The sequence below is a fragment of the Rhinolophus sinicus genome, linkage group LG18 (assembly GCF_036562045.2).
Source record: "Rhinolophus sinicus isolate RSC01 linkage group LG18, ASM3656204v1, whole genome shotgun sequence".
NCBI lineage: Eukaryota > Metazoa > Chordata > Mammalia > Chiroptera > Rhinolophidae > Rhinolophus > Rhinolophus sinicus.
In genome coordinates, this window is record NC_133767.1 from 16,773,921 (window position 1) to 16,798,187 (window position 24,267).

Consider the following 24,267-nt stretch of genomic DNA (forward strand, 5'->3'; position numbering starts at 1 on the left):
GTGGAGAAGCGGATGGAGGATTTGGCTCCTGCTTCCTGTGTCTCCAACCCAGCCGCCAGCGAGACTATAGTGGTGTGACTCCCCTACCTATGGCTCTGTGGGTGTTCCTTTTTGGCCTCACCATGTCCTGTGTTCTTGTGCGGGGAGTGGGAGCTGAGACCCCGCATGACAAAGGAGGGCTGGGTGGCTCAGTTGGTTAAAGCACGAGCTCTCAATAAGGTTGCCGGTTCAATTCCCGCTGCGCCCCCTGCAACTGAAGATTGAAAACGGCAACTGGACTTGGAGCTGAGCTGCGCCCTCCTGAACTAGATTGAAGGACAACAACTTGGAGCTGATGGGCCCTGGAGAAACACACTGTTCCCCAATATTCCCCAATAAAATTAAAAAATAATAAAAAACGTGAAAAAACGTGACCAAGAGGCAATTGCCAGGGAGTGGGGCAGGGCCGTGAAGAAGGGCAGAGCCGATTTCTTGTCTGTCCTCGCAGTAAATCCTCATGAGGAGACTGGCTTTTCCTCATGACTGACGGTCCCCGCCGGGCTGAGCTGTCCTCAGTCCCACGGCTGCTCATCCACTTCCACCCGTGCAGCAGCCGATTTGTTTCCTGCCCCATAGCCCCTGAGTGAAAGGGCTGACTGGGCAGAGCTGAACTCCAGCCCAATCCCCTCCCAGCTGTGCTTCCAGCTGAGGCTCCGCGGTTTGCTTGTGGGGGTTGGTTGGGGACAGGAGCTTCCCAGATTCATCGGGGGGGGGGGGCATCTTCTCCTGATTTCCGCCAAGGCCCCCTCCACCCCGTTTCACGGCAGCACAGCATCCATACCCAAACCGGGCTCCCTCATGCCCCCCACGCCCCTCACCCCCCACCCCCCACGCCACTCACCCCCCTCACCCGTCCAAGCCACGCCCGCCCGTGATAGTTCTCTCCATCCCCAGTGCCACAGCATAAGCCCCACTGTCCCCACCAGCTCCCTCTCTGGCCACCCTGCGTCTGTCCCACACCTCGTCTCCCAGGGCCTCCCTGTGCACAACCAGCACAACCTCCCAGATGCAGAGCTGAGCATGGCCACCTCTTCAAACCCTCCCTCCTATCAATGGCTCCCTGGGGGCCCCCAGGTGAAGGGCAAACTCCTGACATAACCTGTCCTGTGCTCCTGCCACACACAGCTGTGTGGCGTTCCTTGCAGCCCCAGGGCCTTTGCACGTGCTGCGGCTTCTGCCCACACACCTTGCCGCTTCCTTCCTCATTTTCCCGTCCCTGCTGCAACGGCCCTTCCTCTGAGAGGCCCGCCCTCACCCCTCCAGTTCCAATCAGGTCTTTCCTTCGTTCATCTGTCGCGGTTCTCACATTCTGAAGCGACATTTCATTGTTGAAATGAACTCCGCAGCCCCAGATGCTTTCCTCCATCCTCACTTCCTCCCAGCAAAGGGTCACATCCCGGCAGCAGCGGCTCTTCCCAGGGGATGAGCCTCCCAGCCTGGCTGTCCTCGGGTCTCGCTGTTTCGGACGAACGCCCATGAATCAAGTTGACGTTTCCATTACCGGAGGCTGGATGGGCTGGCTGTGGTGGGGGCGGCGGGGAGATGGCTCGTCACACAGCCACCAGCCAAAGAGGGACATGAGCCCAGTGACTGCCCATCAGCCCTCCGCCCAAGGGAAGGACTGTGGCTCTGAGGACTCACTGCTCCTGGGGAGAGAGGGGGACGTGGGCAAACGAGAGGGCAGAGCCCCATTTCAGAGCACCGAGCGTGTGCAGACACGTGCCCAGGGCCAGCACACGCACCCATGAGTGTGTGCACGGGCCAACAGGAACACAGGCATGACAGTGCCGTGGGCACACGCTAGCACGCGTGCACACGTAACGTGCTACCTTGAGCTGGTGCAGCGTGCAGGCTGGCGTGGCACGCAAGCCCAGGGCGTGTGGCTACAGGGACGAGGGGTCCGGGTGCCCAGAGCAGGACAAGCGCATGAGAAGTACTCTGAGTGGGGGGTCAGGCCAGCTTCTGGGGGTCAAGGCGAAAGGCAAACACCCAAAGCCAACAGCCATTCAGGGGTCAGCACATGTCTGCTCAGCACAAGGGTTGGAGCTGGCAGAGCTGTTTGCAGGAGCAGGAGGAAGGGGCCTCTGCTCCCGCTTCCAGCTTCCCGTGTGCTCAGCCAGGCCCCCCCAGCCTTCAAGCCAGGTGGCCCCCCTCATGCCAGATGTGAGCAGACAGTGCCCCGTGCTGCCATCATGAAGACAGCCTCCAGAACCCTCAGCAGGGACCCACTGGGACCCCGCACCCAGCCTGCCTGGAAGTGCTCCTTCCGTCTCACCAGCAGCCTTCTTGCTGCAGGCTCTGTGAGGCTGAAAGACAGCTAGTTCTCACGCCTGCGCAGGAGGCGCCCTGGAGGGGACAGAAGGACTTGACACCCGAGTGACCTCCTTCCCCTCCCTCCCTGGCCTGTGCAGGCGGAGAATGTCCCCCACTTGAGCTGTTTTCACACCATAATCACATAGCACTTGCACAATTTTTTATTGAATATTTTTCTTTACGCTGACTCTGTTTCTTTCTACTTAAATGCCTATTTTGGTTCCATCCTAAGCAGTAACATCTGTGAATTCATGGCACTTGTGTGCCCGTTTGACATTTTTTTCTTAGTACACATTTACATAAACACAACTATTAAAATAGATTAAAATTTTGCCCATGTGTCACCTAGAATCACCTCCTGGACCTCAGTCCACGTGCCAACTTCAGAAGGACCCCAGGTGACATTAAAGAGGTCCGAGGTGCCAGGGTCCTGGGCCAGTTTCCCGTGAGACTCATCCGTGCCCAGCACCAGACCTGCAGCACTTTTTCTGGCCCCGAGGCCAAAGCCCAAAATCCTTGTCCTGACATTCAAGGCCTTGGAACGGGGCCCGGCCTCTCTCCCAGACCCCTCTCCTGCCCCGCACAATAGGTCTGAAATATTTCCTGAACAAATGGAGACTGGGTGAATGAAGCACTCACTTGGTTAATCCACGCACGAATGAATGGGCACACACCTCCACCCGCTGTCCCTGGGGCACCGGACTCCAGACCTCTGACCCTGGCCCCCACCCAGCCTCACCTGAGCTCACCACCACGTTCTCTTCCGTCCGCATCTGTCCACCCCAAGCCTATTGATTTTCCCGCCTGACTAGTTCCTCCACCCTTTTCTCTCCCTTCGAGTGTGGTCAAGAGGAGGGGACGGGGCTTCCCACGTCTTCTCTGCCCACAGCTCCGGTGACGTCCAAGATGCACGCCACACTCCACTCTGCCGAAAGCAGCCGGGCTGCTGCGGGCCTGGGACAAAGTCTACGCTTCCTCAGGGGCTCCGTCCCCTCTGGCCCCCACAGCTGGCTTTCTCATCACCCCTGTGCCCTCCTGCTCTCCACACCTGCCGTCTAGACTATTCCAAAGTCCCCACAATGTTCTTGCCTTTCCTTCCACACTCCTGCCTGTCTGACATCGAGATATTCTTCACGTCTTGGCTTAAGTGTCATGTCCCCAAAGGAGGCTCCCCTCACCCCTCACCCCTGCCAGCATGTGCCACCTTGGGCTCCCACAGCCCCCCGTGTACCCCCAGCAAAGCCCTTACTCCGTACCAGGCTCTGTTCTAAACGCTTCACGTACATCAGCTCATTGAACCCTTAGAATAGCTTTAGAGGTAAATACGAGGAGGGTCCCATGTGCCCATGGGGACGAGGCACAGACAGGGCGTGCAACTGGCCCGAGGTCTCAGGTGGAGGGGCTGCGATCTGGACCCCGCTGTCTGGCCCGGAGCCGGGCGCCACAGCACGTCACACACTGAATTATAATCGTCCGTCTCATTATCCGTCCTGCTCGTCTGTGAGCTGCGCGAGGGCAGACACCCTCGCTGGATGTTCAATGTCCAATCTCAAGAGCCGCCCACTGTGCTTGGCCCACAGCAGGGGCACGATGGATCGTATCACTGGAGAGATGATACACAGATGGGTGATTGGATATGACGATGGTGATGCATGAAAGGATGATGGATGGATGGATACAAGGAGCAATGACAACTGATGGGTGGACGATGGATGGATGGATAATGGACGCGTGATGGATGATGGATGCGTGATGGATGATGGATGGGTGATGGATGGCTAAATGGCTGATGGCTTTATGGAAAAGTGAAGAGCATTCTCCGCTCTGGGGAATGCTCTAGAAATCCTTCTGGAAAAGGGACGAGGCCTCTTGGAATCAGGATTCCTGGTTCAAACCTCGGCGCTGCCATTTGCTAGCTCTGTGGTCTTGGGGGCAAGTTTCTCCATCTCTGTGACCCTAAGTGTCCTCATCTTTATAATAGGAATCTGTTTCCTCAGGCATCCAAGACCCGGGATTTGATGGAAAGGTGGCTGTAGACATGGGGGTAGGGCGGCTTTGGGTCTGGGGGTGAGGGCCTCCCTACATCTCCCGTCTGCACAGTGCCCCACCTTGCCCGCCCTCTGGAACCCAAAGCAGCCTGCCAGCCTGGCTCCATCGTGACCCCAGCCGCAAACCCAGCCTGGTGGAGGCTTCCTGCCTCCCACAGCTCAGCGACCACAGCACACGCGGGCCGTCTCCCCTTCGGCTCCCTGAGGACCCAATAGGATGGGGCCGGGAAGAGGCAGCCACAGCCCAGGGAGCAATGGGCCTCCACACACAGCAAGAAGCAGGTTCAACAAGCATTTATTGAGCCCCTGCTGTGTGGCCCCCGTGCACCTCCTTCAGGAAGCCCCACCCACACCCTGCCCCTTGCAGGGCTCTGCAAGGCTGGGCACCCCCTGAACTTCCTGGCTGGCTCGGGGGTCCCCAGGCTTTCAGTGGCCAATGTCCATGTTTTTCCTGGCATCCCAGCTGCACCCAGCAGGCTCTGCATGTGATGGTGCCAAGAGTCAGGAGTCGCTGTCCCAAAGTCACTCGGTGCAGCTGTGTGTGTCCCCACAGGCCACGGCGGCCCCAGGGCCACTCTCTGAGACCCAGGCAGCGGTGGGCAGCAGGTCTGGTGTCCCCCACACAGGCTGGCTGAGTTCAGAGGCCAGGTCTGCACGGTCGCCAGACCAGTGGCCTTGTGGTGGCCTGAGGTCTGGGGGCCAGGCCGGCTCTCGGTCACACCCAGTGCCCCAGGACCCAGCACTGGCGGCTCAGCTCTGCTGCCTCCTGCGCAGAGCTCCGGGGCCAGGAATCTGCCATGGGCGGCTGGTGACCTGCCGAGAGACAGGGGGTCAGTGCCAACGGCTGTCCTCTCACCCACACCGCTCTGCCCACTGCCCCACCCACTCACCACCCGCCCACCCTCCAACACTCCTCTCCACCCGTCTACCAACCCGCGTGCAGCTCTCTACCCGTCAGTCCACTCACCACCCACACCCAGCTCTCTGTGCCCTCCCATGCCCCCATTACCCACCATCTACCCACCAGTTCACGGCACTAAGACATGCATACATGTGCCAGTGTCTGCTGCCCTCCAGGTCTCAGCCACCAAAATATGCTCCACTCCACTCCCGCTTCCCACCCACAACTCCCCACAGCCGTGCCCCCCACCTGCCAGCACGCCCACCTCGCATGCCCCTCCAGCCCCGCTGCTCACATGCAATCGACCTGCCACCCTCAAACCAGACCCGCCCACTCGTCCATGTCCACGTCTTCTCTACTTCCCGACCTGCTGACACATCCGCCACCTCACCAAGACCCCAAGCCCCATCTTCCTGCCCCAACCCCCCAATCCTCCTTCCAACAGCCCCCCTCCAACCCTGCACACCCAGCTACCTGCACATTCACACACCCCACACCCAGCTACTCACCCACTCAGGCCATCTACCCACCCACGTCTCACCTCCCCACACCCTCCGTGAACCGCCCTGCCCTTCTCCTGCCATGTCCCCTGCCCTGCAGTCACCTCCACCTACCCATCCACCATCTGCCAGTCAGGCGTCCCTGACCCCACTGTGGCCTCCACGCGCTAAAGGCTGGGAGGACACGCGAACCGCCTCCTGGGCCGTCCTTACTGAGTCTGAGCAGCCCCACGGCCACGGCAGAGGACAGAGGCCACCCCTCCCCACCACCGCCCCCTGCTAGGGATGGTTGGGCCTTGGGAGGCCGGGCCTTTGTCCTGACCCCACGCGCTCAGCAGCGCGCTCCCTTCCTCCGTACAAACGTCACCTTGGCGTTTCCCACGCACTAGAACCACGTCCATCTCCACACTGACCAGCCTAAAATGTTCTCGTATCTACTGTGAACCAAACCCTCGTCTTCCCTGCTACAGGAAACGCCCCCACATCCTCTCCTCGGCGCTCAGGGGTCTTCACCATCTTGGAGCATCCACCCCGAGTGGCTTTCCCCAGCTTCACCTCATTAGACGGGGAGCCCCGGAGAGCGATGGCTCGACCCAGGAAGGCTGCTCCACGGGGACGATGGAGGTGGAGCCGGAGAGAGGAAGCAAAGGGAGGGCAGACTGGCGTGGTGGGCTCTCTGGGGGTGACAGGGGCACTAACTGCCACCCAGCACTTAAGATCCATCCATCCACCTATATTCCAGTCTCAAGCCTGGGACGCAGCTGCCACCATTTCACAGATGATGGAGCCGAGACTCAGCAAGGATAAACGGCCCCCTTAGGATTCACGGCTATAGCGGAGCTGGATTGAATCAACTTCTTCCCGATTCCAAATTTCCTTGTTCAAAGAAATTTGCTCCATTCCCCCCCCCCCACCCACCCCTTTGAGCTCTAACAGATGCTCAGACGTCCTTGTCATTCCTTAGGGTCAGACAGGTCTTTACAGCCCCTTGAGGTGAGGGTTCCTGCTGAAGCCAAGCTCCTGCTTGCACACCTCCAAGGACAGACTGCTCATTCCTCTTCCTGCACCTCCAAAGCAGCCCTGACTGTGGGGGATTCTCCCTTATAAATAAGGCTGGAAGGCAACAGGCAGAAATGAAGACGGTTTTGTCCATGGTGGGGGTTGGGGTGCCCTTTTTTTGGCTCTGGTTTTCTTTCTTTCTGTTTTTAATAATCTTTAATGTTGGATGGTGCTTTGCTAATTTTACTGTATTTTTAAAGGAGTGGGAAACATTTGGCAAACATTCTGGAATCATTTGGCCCCAGGAAAAACATTTGCTTTGGCCCCAGTCACTGAAACCATTGTATTCTTTGGAAGTGCTTGCTGCCGAGTGATAGGTGTTTGGGTTTTTGGTGTTTTTTCTTTTTCTTTTTTTTTTTTTTTTTAATCTGGAAGCAAATATTTGGTGTACAGAAAGGTTTATTTTTCTAAATGAGTATTTAGAAGTGGTTGTAGCTGCTCTTACCATTGCAAGAGGCGGAACCTTGGAGAATTCACTGCAACACAGAGAAAGTGATCACGAATTTTTAAGGAATAACAAAGACCACAATCGGGGGCCGGCCCAGTGGCTCAGGCAGTTGGAGCTCCGTGCTCCTAACTCCGAAAGCTGCCGGTTCGATTCCCACATGGGCCAGTGGGCTCTCAACTACAAGGTTGCCAGTTCAATTCCTCGACTCCCACAAGGGATGGTGGGCTCTGCCCCCTGCAACTAAGATTGAACACGGCACCTTGAGCTGAGCTGCCGCTGAGCTCCCGGATGGCTCAGTTGGTTGGAGCGTGTCCTCTCAACCACAGGTTGCCAGTTCGACTCCCACAAGGGATGGTGGGCTGTGCCCCCTGCAACTAGCAATGGCAACTGGACCTGGAGCTGAGCTGCGCCCTCCACAACTAAGATTGAAAGGACAACAACTTGACTTGGAAAAAGTCCTGGAAGTACACACTGTTCCCCAATAAATTCCTGTTCCCCCTCCCCAATAAAATCTTTAAAAAAAAAAAAAGGAAGACCACAATCGCTATCCTTCCTTGGGTTAAAATCAGGTTCCCTGTCCCTGGATCCCGAGGCCAAATCATTAATAACGGGGCCCTGTTCCCTCTCCAGGCTCCCGGGAGAGACTTGGTGCCCAGAGGCATTTACAGAAGGGAGAGGGGGCTCTGTCCTCACACCTGAGCACCCCGCCAGCCCACCAGGACTCCCCACTCACTTCCCTGCTCCAGTCCCTTTACTTTGGGGCCAGTCACCAGCCAGGAAAACAAACAAACCTTATGCTGCAGATGGAGGAATCCCACTTCAAAATGTCTACGGCCCACGCCATGACGTAAAAGCCATTTCTCAGCTCTGGACAAGTGCCGCTGTGGGGAATGCGAGCTCAGATCTCGCCAAAAGTTCAGAGAAACAGAAAATTGGGATTTCGAAATAAAATTAAATCTCCTGGCTTTTAAATGATGACAACTAAGGTTTTTAAAACCTTTTCAACCACCTGCGGACCGTTGAAGGCGCATTTCTGACCTGTTTCCCCAGAATTGCGTCTTTGTTCTGTGGCTTTGCATGGTCTGGTCTGGGCCAGGGTCACCTCCCCTGCGGTTCTCTGGCTGCTGACTCCCCCACTCCTCTTTCAAATGCTCCCTCCTCTGTGCCCCACAACACGCTGCATTCCCCTCTCCCTGTGCTCGTCACTTTGTGTTGTGGGGTCTTCCCAACTAACCTGGGGACTCAAGGCAGGCAGAGAGCAGGTCAACTTCATCCTGGAGCCCTCGGCCCCCAGCCCCCGGCAGGGCACGGAGCAGTGCTGAGCTGACTTTATAACACAGGAGGGAACCATGCAGCAGGAGGACGGAGTGGTTCCTACGCTGCAGGGATGGGCTCCACCTACCCTTCCTAGTGTGAGATTCTGGACACTGTGAGGTCCTTTGCAGCCTCTCCTTTGGGGGAAAAAACTGGGCTTGCAGTCTCATAGTCAAATGTTCAAATCCAGACTCCTTCCGTAATAAGTTGTGTGACTTTTTAAAGCTGTGTGTCTTTTGACAAGTAACTTCCCTTCTCTGGGACTGCAAAGGGATGTGAGTTACAAAAGAATCAATAGGTGCCCTGAATAGAAATACTTCATTATCCGATTTCAGATAGCTGTGAAAATAAAATGCCATAAATAGCTGGTGGGGGTTCAGTTCAATCGCCTCTCTTCACAGATGGGGCAGCCGAGGCCCATAAGTGGGAAGAGTTTTATCCAAGGACCCACTCCTAGGGTTGGTGGCAAGTACTGTGTTTTAAACTCCCTTGAAACCTCCCAGGCTTAGCAGAGTATCCAGCACAGAGGGGGTTCTCAGATGGGGTCTCTCTTCCCTTTTTAATCCAAATGTTAAAACATGGACATTTTTAACATCCGTCTCTTCTAGTCCTAACTTCCCAATCCTTCAGTGGGAAATCAGTCTTACACTCTCTCCAAAGGGCCGGCCTGGTGGCTCAGGCGGTTGGAGCACGTCCTCTCAACCACAAGGTTGCCAGTTCGACTCCCACAAGGGATGGTGGGCTGTGCCCCCTGCAACTAGCAATGGCAACTGGACCTGGAGCTGAGCTGCGCCCTCCACAACTAAGATTGAAAGGACAACAACTTGACTTGGAAAAAGTCCTGGAAGTACACACTGTTCCCCAATAAATTCCTGTTCCCCCTCCCCAATAAAATCTTTAAAAAAAAAAAAGGAAGACCACAATCGCTATCCTTCCTTGGGTTAAAATCAGGTTCCCTGTCCCTGGATCCCGAGGCCAAATCATTAATAACGGGGCCCTGTTCCCTCTCCAGGCTCCCGGGAGAGACTTGGTGCCCAGAGGCATTTACAGAAGGGAGAGGGGGCTCTGTCCTCACACCTGAGCACCCCGCCAGCCCACCAGGACTCCCCACTCACTTCCCTGCTCCAGTCCCTTTACTTTGGGGCCAGTCACCAGCCAGGAAAACAAACAAACCTTATGCTGCAGATGGAGGAATCCCACTTCAAAATGTCTACGGCCCACGCCATGACGTAAAAGCCATTTCTCAGCTCTGGACAAGTGCCGCTGTGGGGAATGCGAGCTCAGATCTCTCCAAAAGTTCAGAGAAACAGAAAATTGGGATTTCGAAATAAAATAAAATCTCCTGGCTTTTAAATGATGACAACTAAGGTTTTTAAAACCTTTTCAACCACCTGCGGACCGTTGAAGGCGCATTTCTGACCTGTTTCCCCAGAATTGCGTCTTTGTTCTGTGGCTTTGCATGGTCTGGTCTGGGCCAGGGTCACCTCCCCTGCGGTTCTCTGGCTGCTGACTCCCCGACTCCTCTTTCAAATGCTCCCTCCTCTGTGCCCCACGACATGCTGCATTCCCCTCTCCCTGTGCTCGTCACTTTGTGTTGTGGGGTCTTCCCAACTAACCTGGGGACTCAAGGCAGGCAGAGAGCAGGTCAACTTTGTCCTGGAGCCCTCGGCCCCCGGCCCCCGGCAGGGCACGGAGCAGTGCTGAGCTGACTTTATAACACAGGAGGGAACCATGCAGCAGGAGGACGGAGTGGTTCCTATGCTGCAGGGATGGGCTCCACCTACCCTTCCTAGTGTGAGATTCTGGACACTGTGAGGTCCTTTGCAGCCTCTCCTTTGGGGGGAAAAACTGGGCTTTCAGTCTCATAGTCAAATGTTCAAATCCAGACTCCTTCCGTAATGAGTTGTGTGACTTTTTAAAGCTGTGTGCCTTTTGACAAGTAACTTCCCTTCTCTGGGACTGCAAAGGGATGTGAGTTACAAAAGAATCAATAGGTGCCCTGCATAGAAATACTTCATTATCCGATTTCAGATAGCTGTGAAAATAAAATGCCATAAATAGCTGGTGGGGGTTCGGTTCAATAGCCTCTCTTCACAGATGGGGCAGCCGAGGCCCATAAGTGGGAAGAGTTTTATCCAAGGACCCACTCCTAGGGTTGGTGGCAAGTACTGTGTTTTAAACTCCCTTGAAACCTCCCAGGCTTAGCAGAGTATCCAGCACAGAGGGGGTTCTCAGATGGGGTCTCTCTTCCCTTTTTAATCCAAATGTCAAAACATGGACATTTTTAACATCCGTCTCTTCTAGTCCTAACTTCCCAATCCTTCAGTGGGAAAGCAGTCTTACACTCTCGCCAAAGGGCCGGCCCGGTGGCTCAGGCGGTTGGAGCGCGTCCTCTCAAACACAAGATTGCCGGTTTGAGTCCCGCAAGGGATGGTGGGCTGTGCCCCCTGCAACTAGAAATGGCAACTGGACCTGGAGCTGAGCTGCGCCCTCCACAACTAAGACTGAAAGGACAACAACTTGACTTGGAAAAAAGTCCTGGAAGTACACACTGTTCCCCAATAAAGTCCTGTCCCCTTCCCCAATAAAAAAAAACAATCTTTAAAAAAACAAACAACAAACAATCTCTCTCCAAGGCACCAAGAACTGGGGGATCACTTTCAGTTGCGCTGAATTGAATGAATTCACATCCCAAATGGATTCATTCTGTTGGGGGCCCTTCAATGCCACACAACGTGCAGATGGGGAAAGCGGGGCTCTCAGAGGGGAGGTGAAGGGGCTCTGCAGCTGGTAGAGGAATCAGAGGGCAGACGGGGCTCAGCGGTGGCCAGGCAGCTGGTATGGGCGCTGCTGACCCCATAGCAGCCCAGCCTGGCATGGAAGCGCTGGATCCCTTGACAAGGGAGCGCTTTGTGGAGACCACCCGCTGTCCAAGGTGCTGAACACCTCTCTCCAGGACTCCTGGCCCATCCAGAGCTGCTGTCTGGCTGCCCAACCTTGAACCCTGCCCTCTACAGAGTTGAGACGCGGAGAGTGATGGAGAAATGCTCCAAGGTTAGCACCGAGGTGCCAGGCTTTGGAGACCCTGCAGCTAGTGACACCACCACCCCTCTTCCGTTGCCTAAAATGTCACAACCTCGGCAAAGGCACCCTGACGGCCTCTCCGAGTCAACTCTGCTCTGTAAACCTGGACCGTGAGGAAGCTCCGAGAGGCCATCACATACGGTAACGTCCGTTTACATACTAGTTCCCTCCCAGTTTCCATTCTAGGCTGCATGCAGCTTGAGGACACAGACTAGCTCCACTTTTATTCACCCGTGTCCCCAGCGCAATTCCAGGCACAGTGCTGTGTTGATAGGTCTGTTGAATGAATAAATGATGGCGGATTTGGGAAGAACAGGTTTGTTCTACGTGGAGAGAAAGGTTGGGTTTTCTGCTCCACTTTGGGGGCAGGTTTCCTTAGGAGATGCAATGGGGGCCCCCTCCTGCTCTTCACTAGACTTCACCTTCTGGGATCCCATATTTTGGGGCTAAACTATTCTTTTCATCTCTTTTTCAGTTGAAAACGAGCTGGGTCCACGAAACCCGCCACCTCTCCCCAGAGCCACTGATTCCTTCATTCCCTTATTAAACATTTGTTGTGTGCCTACTATGTGTCAGCCTCCATATTGGGTGCTGGGTCTACAGACACGAGTGAGACGCAGACCCGCCCTCCGGGTGTTCAGTCTAGGGAAGGAGGCAGACACGTCTATGAAGCGACAAGAGCCAACTTGCCTTCAGCTCCTACTGTGCCGGGAGCCATTCACTGTGCCCCAGGTTCACCGGCTCATTTAATCATCAGAAATATGTATGAGTTAGGTGTCATTACTATGCCCATTTTATGGACGAGGAAACTGAGGCCCAGATAGGTTAAGTCATCTGTCAAAGGTCTCACTACTGAGATGTGAACCCAGGCAGCCTCACTCCAAAGGCTGGGCTCGTAACCACCATAAAATTCTGCCTCATAGATGCAAGCACCCGGACAAGTTAATGGGAAGACGAAGGGAACCATCTCTGCCGGGATGGGGAGGGGCTGGCTGTCATTCCCAGACATTCAAGCTCGACTTTGAAAACACTTGTCACGTTCATGGTTCCACTGGTTTTCGCCGAACTGAGGGAGCAGGTGATTTCAGGCAGAAGGAACAGGGTGTGAAATAGTTTCTTGGCAGGTAAATGCGGTTTCCAGGAGGTGTGAAACACCTGGCAATGTTGGTGTTTGGAGGAAAGCAAGGTATGGAAAGCAGGGCACAGGGGGCTGGCTGGGTGAGGAGTGGAGGGGTGGCTGCATAAGTTTCTGGGTGTAAAGCCCAGCTGGCCCCCCGGGAGGTGAGGGGCTCCTCTGTCCCTGGGGAGTTACCCGATGACATTCCTGGCCTGCCCTAAACCAAGGCATTGGAAGCTCCAGGGAAATCTGTATTTTCACAACTGTTCCCAAGTGTTTCTTAGGATTGCGTGTGATTGGAGGAGCCCTGCTTCAGGCAAAACCAGGCATAAGAAGAATAATGGCATAGCTTTAGTTTGGAGTCACCCAGACTTGTGACCCAAGACAAATGACTATTTCTGGAAACCCAAGGATCCTCACCTATAAAATGGAAATACTCCTTAGAGCAAAACACTGAGAACAAAGTGAGTGGAATCAGTCGCCGGAAAGGGATTGGTGACGGACTAAGGGGCTGCCACATGCACGTGGGAACAGAGTCCCTGTACCTCGTGACATTGTCATTCTAGCGGGGGAAGAGTTAGCAAAGAAGGACTCAGGGTGACGGGCGACTGAAAGAGAAGTGCAGCTGGGGGGGGCTGGCCAGGGAAAGCCTCTGCCGCCACCGGGCGTGGAGCTGGGGTGGGTTGGCGCGGAATTGGCTCTAGACGCAGCAGTTTCCGTCCAGAAGCTGCTGGATCGTCCAGCCGAGGGACAAATGTAGGCTCACGCCTGGCAGCAGCTTTGACACACAGCCCAGCGCTGAGTACGGCTCAGAAGCAACACCACTGGGAATTTGCTAGAAATGCAGAATTCCAGGCCCCATCCAGCCGTCCTGAGTCAGAAACTCAGGGGTGGGCCCTGTAACCCACGCGTCCAGGAGCCTCCCAGGTGATTCTGAGGCTGACACCGAGTTGGAGATCTCAACCCCAGTGCCAGGGTCTCAGATACGTCCCAGCTGCAGGCCCGTCTGGGGGCCCAGCAGGTGCCACTGACACTTATTTCAGAAATATTGTTTCCATTTTAATAAAGGAAGCAGATTAGAGCAGGACTATATTGGATTTGATTTTAATCTAATAAAAATACCAAGTTGCTCTGAGCCCAGAAAAGTTCTTCCTTGCAATTCCCTCTGCTATTCTGAGGGCAGCAGTGGCAGAGACTCCTGTAGATGGAGCTCCCAGAAGCCACCTCTCTATCCAGCAAGCGACAGCTTCTTGCCCAGTCCAGCTTTAAGGACACACCTGGCAGAATCAAAAGCTTGTCTTGGGCATTGAACTTGACAGCTGCCATCAGCCGCAAACTCCAGTTGCCCCGAAAGGAAGATGCAAACACCTGGCTCATACGGCAACGCCACCTCCGTCAAATGTCACCTCTGATGTGCTTCTGAGCTAGCTGGTGGCACTGCAGAGCCCCAAAGGCAGGTTTCAAAAGCAAACTCTTTCCTCGGGAAAGAGAAATTGTGGCAGAATCCATATCACAGTAGCCCAAGGAAAAAAATAGCAAATGTGGAGCGGTGAAGATAACCAGAAGTTCATATACCTGTTTCTGTAAAAGTGGCTGTGGGTGTGGGGGAGATAGTGGGATAAACCTGAGGGTGAGAGCCAGCAATCGAGCACCGGCTGTGTGCCAGGCACTGCTCTCGGCTCCCAGGATCCAGACATGAACCAGACAAGAAAGGGTGACCGTTCTGGTGGAAGTTAGTGCAGGGAGGCAACAAAACAAGAACCAGGTACATAGATAGATAATTTCAGAGAAGGGCAGACGCTCTGAAGAACAGAAAACAAGGCGCTATGAGGGCAGCTGGGGGAGCAGGTGCAGCTCCGGGGAAGCAGCCTTCCGGCTGAAACTTAAAGATGAGACAAAATGAGTGGAGCAAAGGTTTAGAGGGAAAGCGAGACAGGCGGCGCGGACAGCGAGTGCAAGGACTCCATGAGAGAAAGAGCAAGGCCAGGGTGTGTGGAGCAGAATGAGGGAGAGGGTGAAAGGAATGAGGCCAGGTGTCGGGGCGAGAGCAGAACAGCCTTGCTCCCAGGGTGAGGGGGAAAGGTCTACACGCCCAGCTGAGCTGTACGCAGCAGGGGAGCAGAGATCTCAGCCGAGTCAGTTTGCCTTTTGCTCTTTAGTTGCCGCTGTGCACAAGCAGAGCCGTCCTTCCCAGGGCTGTACCGGCAGACAAGCCAGAAGGCTATGAAGTGCTTCGCGGAGACCGCACACAGAAAGCGTTTCATGACGTGGGCGCCCTGGCACCCCTCCTCCCCACTCCCCTGTGCCCGAAAGTCAGCCCACCACAAAAGCTGAGCAGCTGCTTGGTGCAGAAATATTGCAAAACTCAACCAGGCATTTCGAAAATATTTTCTTGGCCAAAAACCCACTAGCAGCTAAGAGGCTGCCTTCTGGAGATGGCTTCGTTTTCCTGGATGGACTGGTCAGGCTGCTTTTCCAGCCCACGGGCGGCGCTGGGAGGACCAATCACGCATGCTGCACCACGAACCCTCACGCTGCCCAGGCCTGGCAGGAGGGGCGTGCCCAGCCCGTGGAGCCGCTGAGCGCCAGGCAGCAGCTCGCTCTGGTGGCTCAGGGCTTGGGCTCTGGAGTCAGATGGGCCGAGTGCAGATCCCAGCCCTGCCACTTCCCGGCACAGCATAACCCTGGGCCTCGCTTTCCCTGTCTGTAAAATGGGCTGTATTTAGGATTGAATGAATGGATTACGTGAAGTCGTCAGAATGTACACAAGGCTGAGATGCGATCATCACACCGGGTGGCACTGAGCTCCTGCTGGGGGTTCTTCTCACCATCAAGGCCCGGGATCATTATTACAGCTGCAGAAGTCTACCAGGTTGGACCACCCTTGGCTAAGAACCCACCCCGCCCCGCCCCTGCACCCCCACCCCACCCCAAGCTGGAGGAGGTGTCTGCACTGACCCCAGGGTAGCTCCGGCCACACAGCACAGCAGGAGCCTGGGAGCTGCCCGGTCCAGGCTCACTATTCATCTCCCTGCTCCAGACCCACCACGGGACCCTGCCCAGGGAAGCATTTTCAGGAAAGATTTGTTGAGTAAATGAATGGATAAACGACCTTCATGTGGCCACGGACGCAGCCCAGCTCAGGATAACTAGTGACCAACGCTCTTCCACAGGCATTAAGCCCTCACTGGGGAAACTCCTCCCTCAGCTCTGGCAGCAGATGGGGCCTTCTTCTTCATTGTCCTTTTAACTCTGGGACCCTGGCACCTGGGCTGGTCCCCTGGGAAGCACAGCCGTCCCAGCTCGCTCATCTACCTGATAAAAGGCACATCTGGCAGAGCTGCTGTGGGATCCGAAGTCCCCCCCCCCCCCCAGGAAGCTGGGATTGGGAAACCTCTGGGGGCAGCTGACAGCTTTCTGCAGCCCCTCCCCCTATCCTTCCTCAGCTCCTCTGGGAGCCCCAGGGAGTTCAGACCGCATTGCTTCCCTGCCTCTCCCCATCCTACCTTCTCCCTGGACGATCTCAGCAACGCTACCTGCACCCCCAACTCTACACACCCCTCAGACTCTACACACACAGACAAAGCACCACTGTGCCACACAAACCGGTCCCCCCCAAAGCACCAGAGATGGAGCGCACACTGACCCCCGCTGCACCAGGGCTCTGCCCCTCCCCCCGCAGGCACCCTCCCCAGCCCAGCAGCCCTCAAACAATGACGAGGAAAGTCGCAGTCATATCTGGGGTGTGATTCAGACTGAGCGCTGCACTGGCTGCCTGAGTCCCCCTGGGGGGCCGGGTGACTGCTGGGCCAGGTGCCTTTCCCCACCGCCTCCCTCTCCCCATTTAGTGCCCCTCCCCTGCTCCCACCAGGGTTTTCTGGGGTCACACCAATGACCTACTTGCTGTTGAATCCTTATCTCAGGACCTGCTTCTGGGGGAACCCAAATTGAGACACTGACAGTTCTTCTAGCAAAGAGTTCTTGAATCTACCCCTTTTATCTCCACTGGCTCCAACCCTTTTCCCACATTGCAGACGAAGGGAGGGCGGGAAGGAGGGATATGAATATATAGACACGGTACATAGATGTACAACTAATTAAATAATTTGGATGTGTCTCTTCCCAGCTCAAAGGGCCCCGGGCCGGTGCCTCCTCTGAGAGTCTCCTTAGAAAGACCAGACCCTCTGCTCTGCTCCCACCAGGCCTCCTCCCGACCTCCTCACCCACCTGTCTCCTCCCTCCCGTCAGAGCCATTCCTCGCTCAGTTACTAGGATCACAGGATTTGGAGTTAGACAGACCTGAGTTCCACTCTCCACTGTCTTAGTTTGGGTCTCCCAGAGCAGTCCCTGAAATAGGAATTCGAGTGTAGAGAAGATCTTAAGGAGAGAAGGCAAGTGGCCCCCGGAACAAGGCGGCCCACCCAGGGCGGGCTGCTAACCCTGGTAACGCCAGACTCCAATCCTGCAGGGGGCTCAGTGCCATCCCACTGGAGGGGCAGGGAGCTTCCCGGCACTTCCCGCCCTTCTGTGGGTGCAGGTGGGGGGGGGGCCTCAGGCGCTGGAAGACACCAGAACTTCCTAAAGGAGCTGAGGGGCGTGGGCAGGGCACTGACAGCCTCTGCTCTAACTGCTCTTCCACTGACTCGCTGAGCTGTGTGGCCTTGGGCAAGTCACTCCACCTCTCTGAGCCTTCATCTCCTCATTGGCAATATATGGAATCATTTCTGCAGGGGCTGTGGGTCATGTGGGTCGGCCAGCACACAAGATCGGGCATGAAAAGCCCTTGGTTGGGGGTGAAGTGGCAGGAAGCCCGTGATGGGGATTCAGCAAGCTCAGCTGAGGTTCTGCCATTTTAACTTGAACCTCATGTTAATTCTTTCTCTTTCTGGAGTGAGACCCTGCCCCCTGTACCTCCCTCTTGCTTCCTGGCCCAGACCTTTGTCTTCCTAATGGGAGCCCTAGATTCTGTCCATGGCATCCCCACACCGAGGCTTGCTTTCAGGGTCAGTGCTTTGGAAGCTGTTTGGCAAGTTCAGCCCTTGAGGCCAGCGGCTAACCCCGGCCTGGGCGTGAGTGTTGCCTGCCCGTCCTGACACACCCCAGCCTCCGTCATGCTTTCTTGGCTTTCCCACCGCGAATGTGAGGGCCGTGGCTGCTGTGCAGACAACTCGCTCCGCTAAGAACCCAGCCTCAGTTTCCCCATCTGTCGTGCGTGTCTGTGGGACCGAGCAGGGTTGCGGGGAGAGGTTGGCGGGCTCATCTCCAGGGTCTTTCTCCTCAGCCAGCCCAGAACCTGTCACACAGGCTCCTGCAGGTGAGGCCACTTACGGGTGGGGTGTCTCTCGTGGTGACGGCAATCTAAGCGAAGGTCTTCTTCCTCGCTCCCATCCCCCTTCTCCATCCTGGAAAGAAAAGAACCCGACAATTGTGTGAGAAAGAGCAGGCTGAGCTGCAGAGACCGGGACCTGGAGAAGGGCAGCCCCTCCCCCACCCACGGAGAGCATTTGTGAAGCAACTTTGCCCCCTGAGAGCTTTCCCACCATCCTGGGAGAGGGGTGTCATTCTTTCCACTGTACTGATGAAGAAACCGAGCCATCGGAAGGCGGTGTGACCGACCTGGTGGGACCCAGCTGATGAATTAGAGGCGGAACAGGGACGTAAATGCACGTGCTCTCACAAAAAGACGGTCAGTTATTGTGCAAATGGTAGCTTGCAAAGGCACGGGTTTGGTTAGATTTGCTTAAAAACTGTACTGAGATGCACAATCATTTGGCTGAATATATATCGAAAGCCTAATGGTGATTAGCCCTTGATAACGTAGGTATCGTGGATGAAATCTAGAGCCTTCTTTTCCAACTTCCCTCTATTTTCGGATTTGGGGACAACAGACTTTTATTAGCCTTGTCACTCTGCTTTACTCAATTAAAACTCTTCCTAAAGCCAGTTCTACATATAAACAAATTCCCGGGCTTCTGACGCCTGGCACAGCGACCTTTCCCACCGACAACTGTGAGGGTCTCTCAGGAGTGGCCTCCTTCTCCTCTGGCACCTCCAGATCCCTGCAGTCCCAGAGGGCACTGCCTGCACTGGCGTGGCAGGCGTGGCACGGGTGACAGGGGGTGACGAGCACGGAGCAGAGCCCGACAGGCTCAGAGCAGGACAGCTGCAGGCTCTCTAACACGGCTCCAGGCCCAGACGCTCGTGTCCACCACCGATGACGGGCCAGAGAGTGGGAAGGGCCTTTTCCCCCACTGCACTCATGCGTCTGTAACCCACCTAAGTCCCAGAGCCCTGCGGGGTCCAGTCCAAATGTGCACCCCCTTCAGAGAAACAGTCTGGTCCCTGATGTAGAAACCACTGCAACCACTGTGTGTCCTAAGCCCGAAAGCACGCCCAGCCCTGCACCTGTGGCCGCACAGCCTGCGGTTTCCCTCCATCCCTCGCTTTCTACTCGCCTGCCGCTGTCCTGAAACCTCTCCCGCCTCATGTCTCACGCTCAGAGCTTCTCCAAAACTCTCCCCGGGGCTCTCCGCATCCTCTTGCCTTTCCTCCACCCTGCTTTTCTCTCCACTGCTACCCTCTTTGTTCCCATGCAAGGAAGTCTCAACACTCTCCAAGCAAGGGCCCCGCTCCTCTTTTCTGATTCTGCCCATCACCTCTTATTCCCAGTAACACGGCCGGCTGGGTCCTGAGGCTGGACGAGGTATGGGGCAGGTGGTGAGTGACAAGCCAGCAACTTGGGAAATGGTCTTAGGGGGGGAAGGACTCCTGCACTGGTGAGCTCGGTCCCCTCAGGTTACTCATTCAGTCACGCAACAGGGATTTCCTGAGGCCCTACTGTGTGCGCTTTGCACCAGATGCTGTGTGGACAGTAGGTCCGCTTCTTAGTCTCTGCTTTCAGAGCTCCCAGTCTGGTAGGTAGGGTGCTGAGCTCGGACTCTAGTTAGCCAATGACAGGCACCAACACATCCCACCCACGCCTGCCCGCGTTGTCCCCACTAAGGGACCAGGCCTGTGCTCCGCAGGAGGCAAACTCTGAACATAGTTCCGGTTTACAAACGCCTTCTGGGGCCTGGCGGGGGGGGGGGGGGTTGCAGATGGCAGAACGAAGGCCTGAGTGAGGGTGCTATGGGATGGTTCCATTTAAGGGGAGATGTTTTGTCTTTTAGTGGAAAAAAATCATTGTTCTTTTCCGGATAGCACAGGTTTAAAAAAAAAAAAAAATCCAGCTTCATAAAGACAGCAAAAGCCCCCCTGGGTAATGACACCTCCATGGTGAGTAGTTTCGTGCTTATCTTGTCAGAATTAATACTTTTTTATATTCATGGCCTCAAATGAAACACACTCTTATAATCTGATGTCTCGAATGTACCCATATACTTCCAACATCTTCCGATATCAGCACACACGAATTTCACTCCCTTTTCTTTCCTGACAGTATGTGGGGGGGAAAATTAACGTTCAGTACCCTCTTGATAAGCATTTGGGTGTTTTCCAGTTTTTTTCACTCTTCCGAGTAATGTTGCAGGTGGAGCCCACAAGGGGTTCCCGTCCGCAGAGACATTCACGGCCCGTGTCACGGGTCCTGAAGCTGCGGCTGGATTCGAACCCTGGATGGGAGGCTGGGCCCGATAACTGAGCCCAACCTCATTCCAGAGCGACACTGGCCTGGCCTGCCCGGGGCGGCCTCGGGGTAAAGAGACAGCAGTCCTGCCGTGCAGTGGGCCCCCCACACCCCTGGACTTCACAGCTGTAACCTTGAGTGACCCCTTGATCCTCCCAGGCTCCCAGTTCTCATGGCTTCTGACCCTGAGTTATCTTCCTCCAGGCCTCAGAACCTCAGCCCGGGGAGACGGGCCGGGGAGCAAAGGGGCTGATGTCTAAGGAGAAACCAGCCCTCCTGGCACCTGGCAGACCCTCGGTCTCCCCGCTCATCTTAACCTCGCTGTAAAGATGCCCAAAGGCGAGCAGTGAAATTAGCATATGAACGGGCACCTGCCAGCGAGTGAGCACCTGTGTGGGTCGGGCCCTGGGTGGCCCTTGAGGAGCCTTTGAGAAGCCCCACCTGTTGTACATAAGCAAACAGTCACGTGAATGCGTGAATACGATAGAGTTTAAACTAGAGGCTGTTAAGAAGGCTGAATGGAGGGAATGTCTAATCCAGGGGTTGGCAAACTTTTTCTGTAAAGGTCTAGATGGTACATATGTGAGGCCATATGGTCACTGTCACGGCTACTCAAATGCCCTTGTAGTTCGAGAGCAGCTGCACACGATACACAAACAAACGGGCGAGTTATTTAGTAAACGTCCGTGTCTGGCAGGTGGTGGCCTGGATTTAGCTTTCGGGAGATGCTGTGTTAACTTTCGGTCCCGCCCGCACTTCTCAACTTGGAGGCCCACTGAAGTCACCTGGGATTTTAAATTACCCGGTGATTGCAACGTGCAGCCAGGGTTGAGAACCGTTCGTGTCAGGGCAACGTTTCCCAAACTTGACGGTGCCCATAGATCATCAGAGGAGCTTGTTAAAATGCAGATTCCGGCTCAGCAGGTCTGGGGTGGGGCCTGAGGTTCTGCATTTCTAACAGGTTCCCAGGTGAGACCCAGGCACGACCCCGGCTTTGGGTGTCTGGGGGGCTCCCCTAAGCTTCAGCCCGGTCGTCCTTCCCAGGGCTCTAGGCTGCCATCCGGGGGCCCAGGCCTCCAGGTCCTCCCCATAGGACTGGCTACAAATGGGCATCACCAAGGAGCCAGCAGTAGTGACACTCGGGCATGAGGGCTCCAGGGGCCCTCCCAGCGCTCATTTCCCCGCAGCTGGCTGACATTTCAGAGGAAAGACGGGTGCTCAGGGAGTGGCCGCCCTCCCACCTGCTCTTCCCACCACATTTTGATCGGTTTCTACCTCATGGACCATTCTGTGCTGTTCGCTTTCCTTTCACGGGTCATGGTCAGCGATCTAACCCATCTGATGGGGGGAGTCGGGCGAGGGCCCGGGGTCTCTTTGTGCCATCTCTAATTTCAGGGCGCCACACTCCTCTCAAGAAAAACACAGCCATTTCAAAGAACCCCAATAAAGAGTGATGAAGTGTGAGGTGGCGCTGAGACATAACGTTCAAGCAGGGGAAGTGGAAACGGGGTGAGAGGAGCTGTGAAGGAACGGGTCTCCGAGGTTAAACGTCTAGGCAGAGGACAGACAGAACCGCAGTTTTTCAACGATCCAGTTTGCAATAGAATAAAGGCTCACATGACAAGGGATGTTGGCAAATGAATGACCACACGTAGGAAATAAGGTTCCATCACGGGAGGGAGATGAGGGTAAAGGGGATCAAATATAAGGTGATGGAAGGAGAACTGACTCTGGGTGGTGAACACACAATGGGATTTATAGATGATGTAATACAGAATTGTACACCTGAAATCTATGTAATTTTACTAACAATTGTCACCCCAATACATTAAAAAAAAAAAAGGGAAAAAAAAGATTCCATCACATCACATCGTTTAAGTGCCACTCCAAGATGGGGGGAAATAAATGGGTTTTTAAAAAAAATTCCCTTTTTTTCTTTTCCCGTTTTATGAGTCACATCGTCATAATGCAAAACCTTGGGGCAGCACAGAGACAATACGGATGCCTGGGGTCCTCCCCTAAGCCTGGTGTGCAGCTGACCGGCTGGTCTCCCGTTCCTCCAATATTGGGTTTTCAAAAGACACGTCTAGATGTTATCACCTTGAGATTATTCTCTGAACTGAATGGGTTAGAAACTATTACTTAGAAAAACAATGACTAGGATTCGTGGAGCCCCCACCTGTACCCTCAACAGCCTCCCGGGGGCTCCGAGGGCCCCATGACAACATGAAAACATCTCTAGACTTGGTTTATCTCGAAAGTCTCTTTCTCAGCCCAGCCTCGGCTACAAGGGGAATGGACTAGTGAGGGAGCAAAGTCCCAGAGCCCGAGTGTGGTACTGTTCAGCTTGGCAGCTGGGGAAACAGTGGGAAGGTCAAGCGAGCCAGACCACGGGCAGCTCCCAGAGGGCAAAGGTCACCTGGCCTGAAAGATGGGCCAGTGACAGGGCCTGGAGGCTCCCTCCGAGAGGACTTGCCCTCTGCTCTGTCACTCTCTCCATCCAGCCCCATATTCTGGAATAAAGAACGGGACATGGCATGTGCCCCTGTGTCCCAGGAGTCTGCAGGGTTACCTGTGGGGCTAGACCTATGACGAGTGCCGTGGACGGGCCTCGGGCTGGGCGAGGACGGGTCTGGTCTGTTTTGGGATCAATACGTGAGGTGTGACCTGCAGGCCCCAAGGAATGGGGGGCGCTCCAGGCAGAGAGGGTGGCAGTCCAGAGGCCTCATGGAGGCAGGAGAATGGCCAGTCTGGGGACCGGTGGAGGTCTGCAGGGGTGCTGTGTGCAGGGGGCCCCAGGGGCCATGGTGGCAGTGGAGACCTCGAAAGTCACGCGAGGAGCTGGGCCCGTCCTGGAGCTGTGGGAAGTCGCTGCAGTGCTTTAGGCAGAAAGATGGGTACAGGTACCTAATCGTGTTAGCATAGGGAAGCCATAGCATTCTGTCTCCCGGGGAGGACAGACGAGGGGAAAAAGTCACATGTGGGACGACATGGGACATCCACACAGGAGGAAAGGGCTGACGTGGCCTCGGCTAGGATGGCGGGAGCCGAGAGAAATGAGCTGCAGGGAAATAAATGCACTGGATTGGTGCTGACCCGGCCATGGGGGCGTGAGGACTTGCAGATGTCTGGCTGCCACCAGCAGGGCCCCCAAGGACAGAGATGCGGGACTAGGACTGGGTTTGGGGACACCAGCACGAGTGGGTCTTGGCCATTGAGAAAATCCCAAGGGAAAACGCCAAGGAGACAGCGGGATGTGGAGTCAGGCGTCTGGAGTGGACTGAAAATGTGGGAGTCCGGGCGCAGGTGTGGCCACGGTGACTAAAGTCATGTGAGGGGAGAAGTGGGGCCCAGAACTGACCGTGGGGGCATCGCCCTGTAACAGGAGGGGGGGAGGAGGTGCTGGTGGGAGGAGGAAGAGGAGGAGGGGGAGGAGGAGGAGGGGAGGAGGGAGACGGGTGGGAGCCCAGGGGGAGGGTGTATGCAGAGCACCCAGGCTGCTGGGAGCTCTTTTGGGGGGGAAAAGGGGCAGGAGAGCAGACTGCAGAGGGTCGTGCTGTGCGTGGCAAGTGAGAAAGTGGAGATGAGCCTTTCTAAAAGTTTCCCTCCAGCAGACAGGCTCGAGCAGAGCTGTGAGGAGTGGGGTCCCCGCGCCCCAATCTGCACCAGCCCTTGCCTCCTGAGGGATGGCAGCTGGGAAGCAGATGGGGTGCATTTCTATTTCACCTTCTCATCCCGATTCGTGATTCACTCCGTTGCCACTGCAGCTGCCGCCAGCCCCCACCCGAAACGCTGTGGGAGGATGAACGGGCCGAGACCC

The 24,267-nt window shown here is 55.5% G+C and overlaps 1 protein-coding gene across 2 annotated transcripts in view; it reads right to left on the reverse strand.

Annotated features, from left to right (window-relative positions):
* Nucleotides 1–2,497: 2,497 nt before the first annotated feature.
* Nucleotides 2,498–24,267, reverse strand: part of GSG1L (GSG1 like) — a 192,904-nt gene continuing 171,134 nt past the window's right edge. Inside the window, exons 6-7 of one of the 2 annotated variants that reach the window (XM_074322757.1) lie at nucleotides 18,152–18,225; nucleotides 2,498–5,213 (exon numbers count right to left, since the gene is read on the reverse strand). In XM_074322757.1, the coding sequence (XP_074178858.1) occupies nucleotides 5,116–5,213; nucleotides 18,152–18,225 (172 nt within the window). In that variant the 3' untranslated portion in view covers nucleotides 2,498–5,115. The remainder of the gene's footprint in view (nucleotides 5,214–18,151; nucleotides 18,226–24,267) is intronic. The other variant, XM_074322758.1, reaches the window with a different exon arrangement.